The sequence below is a fragment of the Oratosquilla oratoria genome, chromosome 30 (genome assembly GCF_046742065.1).
Source record: "Oratosquilla oratoria isolate Oo_2021 chromosome 30, ASM4674206v1, whole genome shotgun sequence".
NCBI lineage: Eukaryota > Metazoa > Arthropoda > Malacostraca > Stomatopoda > Squillidae > Oratosquilla > Oratosquilla oratoria.
Window position 1 is genome coordinate 45,551,909 of NC_134806.1, and position 12,556 is coordinate 45,564,464.

Here is a 12,556-nt window from a genome sequence, read left to right on the forward strand (position 1 = left end):
CCCAAGCATAGGACATTTTGTCACAACACAAATTCGGAGACTTTCCCTGACACGTGACATTTCTTCACTGCCTGATTTACCAGGTAACCTCTCCCAAGTGACCTGTAACTTCCCCCCAGTGTAGAGCAAGTATAGAAATGTAAGTATGTAAAGTAACATAATTTAATATAACACCGGAATAATTCTTATCCTGACCAGATAGGAGCTACTGAAGAAGGGCCTTGAACCCGAAATGGCGATATAGCAAACATGACCACCTACAGTGAAGTCATCAACCTCCTTTCAAAGGAATATAATTCCATAATAAGACATTTGGAAAATACACTTAAGAAAATAATAAATGCACAATTAGCCATCACTTTCAATGAAGTATAAGAGAAAATCTCATGCCCATATATACTATTAATATATATATATATATATATATATATATATATATATATATACGCCATTTATATAAAAAAAAATTCATTTTTCATTTTATTGTTCCTCTTTCTTTTTCCTTTCTGCGTCACTTTTCCTCTCCTTCATTTTTCTTTCTTTTTCTCTCTCTTATCTCCTTTCTCTTTTTCTTTTTTCTCTCTGTCCGCTCTCTTTTTTCTCTCTCACTTTTACTTCTTAACCTTTTTTCAAAGCGGTGTTTACACAGACGACTTTGAGTTGTTGTTTCACCTTTTTGAAAACCGGTGACGCCATTGACAGCCTCTTTTGTCTGGATCAAAGCGAGAGAGAGAGAGAGAGAGATGGGAAACAGGCAGAGAGAGAGAGAGTCCCGCGTCCTATGTATTTCTAGAACTTTCTAGGATCTAGTGAAGGGCAGAGTGCTAGTGTATGGATATTCTCTCCCTCTCTTTCTCTCTCTCCCTCCCTCTCCTCTCTCATTCCCCTCACTCCGTTTCCTCTCTCTATCTCTCTCTCTTTCGGTATGGGAAGTAAATGCAAAACTAATTTGTAAATATATTTATTTGTACTTGTTCATTGACTAATGCTTAACATATACGATTATTGAACGTTAAGTTAAATGTAGTAGAAATGATAGCGACAATATAAATTAAAACTTATATTGTTGAGTGAATACCCAAGATTTTTTAATCCTTATTATATATTTATATCTATATTATTTTCATGTCATATTTATTGTTCTTAACTCATTATTTTATTTGTTACCTATTTAACGTAGAAATATTCTGAGGAACTATGATTTTTTGTTTGTTTCTTTTTATTTATTTGTATATATTCTTTTGTCTAATATTGCTGGAGTTATCCCTTCCACTCCCTCCACGCTTACTCACCCGACGATGAGTCAAATATTTCATAATTCACAACCAATCCCGTCCATACAGTGACGTCATAACATTTATTCTTTTTAATTAAAAAACAAAATCTTAATTTTTTTTACCTCAATCTATTCCCCACTTTCCTGGCCATTCCTGTTTCTCGATCAGGAAAAAAATAATAGAATTACGTTACCGTGTTGAAAGGAATCCCGCCAAAAGTCAGTCTGATGACGTCATGTCGCCTTTTCCTAAATTTAAGATGGCGCCCCACCTCCACCGAGATGATTATTATTGTTTAACATTGATAACATTATTACAGTTACTGTTTTAAAAGTATTATTATTAGTCATTGTAACGATATTTTTCGAGATGGGCCTGTGCCCTTGTATCTGTTTGTTCATTTCTTTATCACCCCAATCAGTAACATTGTAAAGGTCGAGTTTCGACGAAGTTGGAGCTGAGGCAGTTACAAGGAACACCGCCTATTGCATTATATGTCATCTCGTTGGAAGAAAACCTACGTTTACTCAATTGTGACCATCCTTTCACCCCTCCTCGCCTTTACCCTCCTCGTCCGTCTCGCCCTCCTGTTGTAACTTCGTCCTCCACATGTCTGTCGTAGATAACCTTGTACTCCATGATCCCCCTCATCTCTCCCTATAGTCTTGTATCTAAAGGCGTTGTGGTCATGATTGTTGTCTTGGCATGTATACATTTATTTAGTTATTTACCCATTTCTCTCTCTCTCTCTCTCTCTCTCTCTCTCTCTATATATATATATATATATATATATATATATATATATATATATATTCATATATTTATTTTATTTTATTTCGTTCCTCATTTTCTTTTGTTGAGAAAAGAAAGAGGAAATGTTTTGCAATAGATATTGGCGTCGTCGCTATTCAGTGCGTCAGGTCCCGCCATTGTGACGTCATGTCGCGTCTCCGCTGGGGACAGTCACTCGCTCTCAACCTTCTTTTCAAGATAGTTTTATTTAAACTGATTCGTCTATTTTTCTTCCGTTCAGCGCCATAGATATCTCGATTTTTTATTTTTGTGGTTTGTCATTGTTGGTTTATGGTGGCTGTCGAAAGGCCATATAGTTAAAGGTGGTCGCAATAATCATAATGCAACCCTTTTATGCTACTTGCTAGCAAACTCGTATTCGTCACACGGAGACTTTTTGCTGGTGGCTTTTTGGCTAGCAAGTGTATAGTGACAATTAGAAATAGAGGATAAAAAGAATATAAACAACCATTTGTATGATCTATTATATATATTAACCCCAGGGATGGTAGCTCGTTTGAGCACTCAAGTGAATAGCAAGACTTGCCGTTGGGTCTTCCCAGCAAGTTAATCACTTATCCCAGCAGCATGCTACTTACTCTGGATAACAAAATTCAAAGTGAGTAGGGTACTAGCGAGAAATGCCTAATGTGCCACCACTGTCAGGATAGAAGCGTTAGTAAACAACAGTCCATAATAATAATAATAATGATAATAATAACACTAGCAGCAATAATAACCCCATTTTCAAGTCTGCTCTTGCTGTTTCTCTTTCTTCTTGTCTTCCCTCTTCCTCCTTATTTTACTTGTCTTCGTTTTTTCACTAGTACTGCTTCACTTCTCCTCCAGAGAGAAGTAGGGTGAAGGGTAAGAGGTGGGGGTTGGGGTGGGGGGATGTCGAGGGTGCTGCTCTCCTCTTATGTGCAGCAGCAGCAGCAGCAGCCTTACAAGTGAGTTCCTCCTCGGCGGTGTGTGTATGCCGGCCAGTGGACGTGTTCCACTTCTCTCTCTCTCTCCCCGTAATGGGGGAAAGACACTTTGATCTGGGTACACAATTCTTGTGATATATATATATATATATATATATATATATATATATATATATATATATATATATATATTTAATGAAAAAGTGGTGACCCTCAATGTTTTTTATGGTTTATTATTTTTTATTTTTTATTATATCTTTATTGTTTTTGCTCCCTTGGTTTGAAATGTGTTTTGATTTGTTCGTTTTTTTTTTTTCATTTTTCTTTTCTTTTTCCCACTGACAGGCGATACGCCTAACAGGAGTTTGGTGAGAATTGTTTATTATAATTTTATTTATTGGTACTTTAGTTTTTATTCTATTATACATTTATTATTATTTACTATCGTATTTTTTCCTCTGTTTCAAAACTTATAATTATTATTTTTCATTTTATTTACCTTTAAAATTATTTTGAATTTTTTCCTATTGATAAACAAATTTATTTTTAAACCTATTATATATCTTCCTATTTGTATATATTTTAACATATTTTCAATAGTATTATAGTTTATTATTAATATTTTTATTCTTTGTATTATATATATGTATTAGGAAGGTTCAATGTAGTAGCACATTTGTAAAATAAGACTTATTGACCCACTGTCGGAGAATGAGATAAGATGGACAGAAAATCTGTATATTTCGACCACTATCTGTGGTCCTCTTCAGCAGAATGATGAAGAGGACCACAGATAGTGGTCGAAATATACAGATTTTCTGTCCATCTTATCTCATTCCCCGACAGCGGGTCAGTCATATATACACACACACACACACACACACACACACACACACACACACACACACACACACACACACACACACACACACACACACATATATAATATATATATATATATATATATATATATATATATATATATATATATATATGTATATATTGGCATTGTGTTGTTGATTCGAGCCTTATGCTGCATTGATACTAGTCCCACATATGTAGGTATGGACCCACAGCTACGCTGCGATTTGTTCTCCCGTTCACCCCGGCCTACGCTGGGGTTCCACACGTAGGACTAGTGTCACCAGGGCTGTCACTCTTCTTCTCTTCTTCCTCTTTTTCCCCTTTGTCTCTTTCCACCTTTCTATTGTCTCCTCTTCCTCCATTCACAGCCCTCACTCCACCTTCCCCTCATCCTCATCCTCCCTTCGCTACTTCCATTCCTCTCCTATCACCCACCTCCTCCTCATCCTCCTTCACCTCCAAGTTGACTCTTAGGCCTTCGTCTACATGACCGAGTCCTACTTTATTTATTTATTTATTTTGTACGGCCGTTACTGTCACTTCTGTACTTCCTGGCGTCCTTGGAATATAACAAATACTTAGATAACGTGGATTACAGGATCATACGAGTATAGCTTAATTTTATTAGAATGAAATATGTTTAGGTTAAATGCATTTAGGTACACTTGGATACGCTTTCTCTAAGTCTACGCACATGTGCTTCCCTAATTCCCAGCTAGTTCACGTGCGATACCTAAATCCCAGCCAGTGTGCGATATTGCTTAATTCCAAGCCAGTTCACGTGCAGCCCCTAAATTCCGGCCAGTTTACGTACGATCCCTAAAGCCAGTGTACGAAAATCCTTGATGCCTAACCAATTTACGTGCAATCCCTAAATTCCAGCCAGTTTAGGGCATGTCTTAATCCCCAGCCTGTTTACGAGAGCTCCCTAATTCCCAGCCAGTTCACGTGATAGCCCTACTTACTACCCAGCCAGTTTACGAGTTCTCCCAATTCCCAGTCAGTTCACGCGAGCTCCGTAAATCCCAGCCTTTTTACGAGCTTCCTTAATCCCCGGCCTGTTAACGGACGATCCCTAAATCCCAGCCAGACTACGACATTCCTTAATTCCCAACCAGTTCACGTGCAATCCTTAACTTCCAGCCAGTTTAGGGCATGTCTTAATCCCCAGCCTGTTTACGAGAGCTCCCTAATTCCCAGCCAGTTCACGTGATAGCCCTACTTACTACGCACCCAGTTTACGAGCTACGTTAGATTTTCTAGTTTTCAAGAAGGCACTCTGCCAGACAAAGGGATTATTTTTAGATTGCGTTCCTGAATGTTTGTTGACAGTAGGCGTTCTTAATATAAACAGCCGTCCACAGTACCCGGCCATTATGCCACGTCACACTGCGCGTCTTTTGAGTCTGGCTCGCGCCTCCGGTCTTCAAACGCCGACGCATTGGGTGGATGAATGACGCACGCTACTCAAAGCTGTCACAGTTTGCACAGGTGGTGTTTCACTCGCTGTCCTTGTACATTCGTTGAATAATGTCCTCACGACGCCAGTGGAGCTGAGACATCTGTGATATGGTCAGTGAAGCGGTTTGGTGGGTCTTTTGTCGCGCGTCACCAACCCACCACACCTGGGAGGACGTGGCGCGCGCGCCGCATTTTGAGTGTGTTGCGGGGACCGCCAGGGTCGCGGCCCTTAAGGTCGCCCTCCCCCCCCCCCCGTCACACAAGCAAGATTTTTGTCAAATGTGGCTTTGAAAATCCGGAAGACGATTTCGCTTACAATGTTCTAGACTTCACTATGGACAATCCAACAGTGTGTCTAACATTCGTATTCTAGGTTTAAATGATCTTAGTTCGTCATTTGGGAAATTGAAAAATAAAGTATTGTAACCGAAGTCGTTTCTACTCGAACAAACTCACTTGAGTCGCGTATGTGTAAACAGTGTTGTCATTTCAAGGTTGCCCCTAACTACAGTATTGACCTTTAAAAGCCTGCTTGTATGGCTAAGCGCAAACTGCGACGTAGCAGAGTAGGGGCAGACGACCTGTTGCCGAATTGGAGTACACTTTGCAATTCTCTGAGAACTTGAAATGCTGAGGTAGTAGTAGTAGTAGTAGGAGCATCTAGAACCACTTCAAGTGAGAGAGAAAGGTTCAAAGTGTACTTCTATTCAACAACAGGAAGTATTCTGCCTTTGCTCTGCGGTGCGTCTCGGTTTGCGCTTTGGCCAAGTATAGCATTGGCCTTTTTAGGTCCGCCACGAGTAGAGCTTTGGCCTTTTTTAGGTCTACCTTTCTCTCTCTCTCTCTCTCTCTCTCTCTCTCTCTCTCTCTCTCTCTCTCTCTCTCTCTCTCTCTCTCTCTCTCTCTCTCTCTCTCTCTCTCTCTCTCTCTAAGGACGCTTCTCCATGCCCCTTAGCCGAATAGAATAAATTGTATTTAACCAGGATAAAAGAAAGCCTGCCAGTGAGCTGAAGGAGGAAACAGGATACTGGGCCACCAGGATAGAAGAGGATCAGATATCGGCTCAGACATGAGTCAACATAATTGAGTGAGAAACTGACGCTGGCTGATGGCTCCACCCTTGCCCTACGACGACTTTATTTGCATTTGGAGTTATTATTTATTATTAGTAGTATTATTACTATTATTATTTATTGCTGTTATTATTGTATTAATAGTATTGTTATTATTTTTGTTATATTATTATTATTATTATGTTGCCGTTTTATTTGAATGCTCGTTGGACGAGCGGGTTAGGGCCCCGTTACTTGCGGCGGAGGTCGAGGTGAGGGTGGTTTGAACCCAGCCGCCAGCTAGTTGGACCAAGGCAGTTGTTCATTAAATTCCACGCTGCAATGTCCTCTGTAATGGGCACCATCCTAACTTCCTGAATGGGGAGGGAGTTCGCCACGTTAAACCAAATGATTATTATTATAGTATTTATTATTTATATATATATATATATATATATATATATATATATATATATATATATATATATATATATATATATAATATCTTGATAGCCTAGTTGGAAAGTCACTGTCGCACTTGTCATGAGGATGCCGGTTTCGAGTCCTGGGCAGTACCACATTTCAATTTCAGCATGCTGGCCTTTGATGGCTTAGAATTAAAGTGCATTGTGTTTGTTACAATGTATATATAATATATATGTATATATGATATATATATATATATATATATATATATATATATATATATATATATATATATATATATATATATGATGTTTCCTTTCAAGTACACAACTGAAGTCTTCTTCATCTTCCTCCTCTTATTCCCTTCTTCGTTTTCTATTTTTTCTTCTTCACTGACTTGTAGCGAGAGATGGGGTCCCGCCTGCATAACCTCGCCAGTGATGGTTGGGTTGCCAACGCCGCCTCCTGGAGAAATCCACCTTAAATAGAAAACGGAAAAATAAAGAAAAAAACGAAGGGTGTGTGCATATGTTTGGATGGGTATGTGCGCGAGATTGTGTGTACGCGCCTTTCATATGTATGTACACTTCGTGTGTATATGTGCGTGTGTGTGTACATTCCTAAGACATTGAAATACTTATACTGGTGACTGTATCTTGGCCTCAATGGCGTATCATAAGGAAAAAGCGAAAACAAGAAAACCAAAAGCAGAAAGAGAGAGAGAGCAAGTGGTGGGGTGGGGATGGGTGTGGGGGGGGGAATCTGGGTGAGGTGGAATTCTTATAATTTGGCAGCAGTTCGCCAAATGCCTCCCAGCCAAGCGCTTGCGTGCAAGCACAGCGCCACTCACCCCATCTACTAATGGTGGGGGGGGGGGGCTTAGTAGATCCGGTCAATTTAACCTGACCCATTATGCCACAGAGGCATATGTGTGTATATATATATATATATATATATATATATATATATATGTATATACACACACACACATACGTGATTTAAAACAACAACATTCTTGTGGTTATTCGACTTCGTTTCCGCATTCTCAGTAGTTCTATAAATAATTATAGATGAGCGTAAAGTAGTGCTCCATATTCTTCCATTTTTACGCCGCGTCTTTCAAAATATATTTTCTGGAGTAACTGCAATAGTACAGGTCGAAGAACAGTTACAAATAATATGATAATCACAAGATATATATATATATATATATATATATATATATATATATATATATATATATATATATATATATATATATAATATTTACTTGCCCCCCCTAGCGCGTAATATTTCTACCTACCTCCCGTACGTTATATTTTTACCCCTCCTGGGCGTGTTATTGATACCTCCCTTACTGATGAAAAAGGATATCTTTTTCAAACGTTGCAGGGACATGTAAAGGAGTGAGGTACCCACACAATATATATATATATATATATATATATTTATTTATTTATTTATTTATTTATTTATTTATTTATTTGGGAGAGAGAGAGAGGGATAAATATATTTAGGCAACCATCTATATTCCCACAGTCTTACCTTGGTCAGTGGTTAAGTTAGGAATGCCTTCGGCCTTCAGAAGGCGGACCAAGTGTGTTTAACATCTAGCCATATCACTTTTTGTTAGTTCTACTCTAACATAATCCGCCCTAATCTAGTATAACATAACAATTTTTTTTATTAAATATATCGTAAAGTAATATGACGTAATCTGATCTAATTTATCTTAATCTAAACCTATTTTTTTCATAAACCTAATCTAATCTTACCCAATCACACCTAACCTAATCTGTCCTAAACAAATGTAACTTAATTTAACCTAACATAACTTAATATGATTCACTATAGCCTAAATTAACTAACCCAACCTAGCCTAATATAACCCAACATATCCTAATCATATGTAATCCGTTACTAATCCTCTTGAGCAAGAGGCTGCATGTGTGTGTGCAGTAAGACCACAACATAGGTCATCCTATAAGGCCTCTGAGCTCTCATCAGGGAGGGTAGCGGCTGCCAGTCACGCGCCAGACACATGGTCTAAGCCTGACTAAATATCTTTTTGGATTTGGCGTCAGCGCCGTTGAAAGGGGTTATTAGGTTGGGCAATTTTTCCTCCGACATCCTACCTCCAACCTCCATTTGGATAACTAGAATATGACTTCGCTCACAGAAATCTAGTCTTCTCTAAGAACATTTCAACAGTATGTCTAACAATCTTCTAGGTTTGCAATCTCTTAGGCCATCAATCAGCTTTGCCATGTATATGACGGAAAGATAATTTGACAGTTGGAGATTTGAAAATTCAAATATTGTAACCGTTTTTGCTCCAACGAACTCTCAACGGTCGGCGTTGGTGAAGCTCGTGGAAGAGGCCCAGGGTGATAACTCCTGAAGACATAAACAGTTAGCGTTGCCAGTCACTTGTTTGTTGGTATCCGTGGGCAACCTGGACATGGAACTACCTAGTGTAGGCCTTATGGTCTCTTGCAGTCTCCCTCATTTAGGTGTAAGGAGGAAATTGGCAAGAATTTGTTTACCAACACAGTAACCATAATGGAGTGAGATTTTATTTATTTTTTATTTTTATTTTATATTTTATCTTTATTTTTTTAATTTAAGGATGGAGATGACAGGTGGTTAGGGACATGGAACTGCCCAGTGTAGGCCTTAGGGCCTCTTGCAGTCTTCTCCATGCTTACGTTCTCTCTCATTTTATGGATAGGGATGACAGAAGGTAAGGGACAGGAAACTGCCTAGTGTAGGCCTTATGGTCTCTTTCAGTCTCCTCCATTCTTATGTTCTTAAGAGAATGTAAAAGAATTCCCCTAACAAAGGGTGAAAAAAAATCCTTTTTTAGTTGGGAGGACATTTGTCCAACTAAGGTTGAATGAAGTCAACTCAGGCTAAAGCGGCCTTTCTCCATCAACATTATTGCGAAATATTCCATATTGCACAATATTATTGACGGTGTAGGGATGATATTGAAGAGTGTAGGGATGATATTGAAGACATCCAATGTATTACAGCACAAACACGTGTGCCCCTTCAATACCATCCCTCCACCTTCAGTAACATTGTGCAATCCCAAATATTGCGGAATAATATTGATCGTGTAGGACAAGCTGTATGTCCATACCAGATAGATATATACATTTGATTTTATTTCTTTAATTCAATTATATATATATATATATATATATACATATTTATACATACATACATGTATATATTTTTTCCGGAGAATCATAGGGTTATGAGTGGATCGATCAAGATATCCTTTTGAAGAACAACCTCCACTCGGCTTGGAGGGTGAGGGTTGGGGGGGGTTCTTCGGCATCTGAAGGAGAGGACGATGAAGTAGGTCGATGGAGGAAGGGTCGAGGTCCTGCCACGTAGTAAGGATTTATTTATTTACACACACACACACACATATATATATATATATATATATATATATATATATATTATATATAAATACTGTATATATATTTTTTTTTCTTTTTTCTCCTCTACATTTCCTTCTTCCTCTTTTTCTTTCTTTCCTGTTTCCTCCTCTTCAGGGCAATAAATATCCCAAGACCTTTGTATAAATATGCTGTTTCCTGTGTCCTTGTAGCATAAGCAGCATAAATGTGCAGACCTTGTGACAAGTGAATGTGTACAGTTGGCACAAAAGTTAATGTTTCATCATTTTAAATAAATAAATGAATAAAGTAGATAAATAGGTAAAGCAGTAAATATGGAGATAGATAAATGGGTAAACGAATTGTTTGTCATCAGGTCCTTCCCTTTTCGAAGTTTTGTACTTGTGACGTCATGTCGTCTCCTTGCTGTCCTAATGTTTTTCCATTTATCTTGATCTTCTTCATTTTCGTCTTGTTTTCTCTTCTATTCCCATATACACTTGTCATAATAGATTTTTTTTATTTATGTCAAATAGGGTCCAAGTTAATTAAGGTTAACTTAATCAAATAGGGTCCAAGTTAATTAAGGTTAACTTAATTCAAGTTTGTGCTGTTGATCCTAAGTTGGTGGTGGTGGGGGGGGACCCGCTGAGTATGATTTCATGTCCTGCGTTTGGAATGTCTCCTTTATACAATGGCCGTTCATGTATATGACAACAGTCTATACTTTCCCCTCCTCTTCTTCCTCTCCCCATCTCCCCCAACCTCTTCCTTCTTAACCTCCTCTTCTCTCCCTGCACTCTTCAGTCTCTCTTCCTATCCTCCTCACCTGTACCTCTCCCTCCTCGTCCACCACCCCTTCTCTCTTTCTTCCTCTCCCCTCGTTACCCACCCCCTACCCTGGCGCCTTGTCGGTCCGTACCTCGATATCTCTTTTTTTTATATTTTATTGAGTGTTGTTTTATAGTTATACTATATTCATTCATTTGTTTTGTTTTTGTTATTTGCAGTCTCTTAAGGTGATCAGGAATTTTGTAAATAATCTGCATTCGATTTGCCACAAAATTTTACCACTGGTCATCCATCATAACCCAACCTGAAACTCAATCTTCGTGGAAACTCTAAACTAAAAAAAAAAAAAAAAAAAAAAAAATGCGAATGACATATACAAATAATTGAAATAAGAATAGAATGAAATATCTACGGGTTAGGTGGGCACACAGCCATAACCCCCCACCCCACCCCCACACACCGTCTGTGACGTCGCAAACTGAAGCGTTTGGCGGGGGAAGGTTGAATCAGTATTTTATTTATTTATTTATTTTTTTTTTAGATTCCTTGGCACCCTTACAATATTTTGTGTTTTGTTTGTTTAATAGATTCCTTGGCACCCTTGCAATATTTATTTATTTGCTATTGTGATTGGAGTAAGCATCATTTGCCTAATGTCTACTGTTTAAAGTTAAATGCTCTTTTTACCTAGCTTTATTTTCTCCTAGCATCCCCCCCCTATCTTTCTCACGCATGCACGAAATTGTCACCATGAGTGAGCAGAATGTGTCTCACCCTCTCCCTCCACTTCTCTGCTTGATCGAAGATGTGGACATGTGCCCTTGACGCTATGAAAAGGCTTAGTGCCGTCACAAAAATAAGCAAATAAAATTATGATATTAATACCAAAAAACGTAATAGATAAATGAATAAACGTAGACTGAGGACGGGTGATAATGATAATAATAAGTGACAGTGAACTAATAAGGAATGAAATTATAAACACATGAAATATACCGAAATGTGGAACAACAATTGTCTTGAAGTTTTGGCAGAATGTGCTCAAGGGGGAAGGGGCTAGGTCTAGGCCCCAGTAGGCTGCCAAATACGTAATTTTTTATTTTATTCGTTTTGTTTTGTTTGTTTATTATTATCATCACTTGTTTTTTTCTAATCGATCCAATTTCTCTAAGGGCAACTCGAAGCTGTATCCCAGCCTCAGGGACGAAATCTATTCACCGCGCCATGTCCCTTGCCCCATTGCTAGCGCCTACTAAGCCAGCGGTGTCCTAGATTTCTTCTCGCTTGTCGTCGCCGTGGTCGTTTGAGAAAGTACAAGCGCGCAATAACCGTGTTTGAAGTTTGTAGGGCAGCCCACCATTCGTTACGAACACTTATATAATAACATTGTTACAATAATTACTATCTCCGTTTTTAAAATCGACTAAAGATGCTACATATTTTTTTCAAGAATTTTTATTTCAACGCAGTTTTGCATCACGAAAAAGTAATTGAAATATTAGTAAATAATAAGTATGGGTAACTATTAGTAGTAGTATTTATTATTATCC

At 38.3% G+C, this 12,556-nt stretch overlaps 1 protein-coding gene across 6 annotated transcripts in view; it reads left to right on the forward strand.

The window, feature by feature from the left end:
* The window catches only part of LOC143041144 (lysoplasmalogenase TMEM86A-like), a 51,431-nt gene that overhangs the window by 26,673 nt on the left and 12,202 nt on the right, over positions 1–12,556 (forward strand). The window contains exon 1 of one of the 6 annotated variants that reach the window (XM_076212928.1): positions 11,864–11,899. The exons of the other annotated variants lie outside the window; for them this stretch is intronic. Within the exon in view, the coding sequence (XP_076069043.1) occupies positions 11,879–11,899 (21 nt within the window). The 5' untranslated portion in view covers positions 11,864–11,878. Of the gene's footprint in view, positions 1–11,863; positions 11,900–12,556 lie in introns of those variants that run through there. 6 annotated transcript variants of the gene reach the window in all.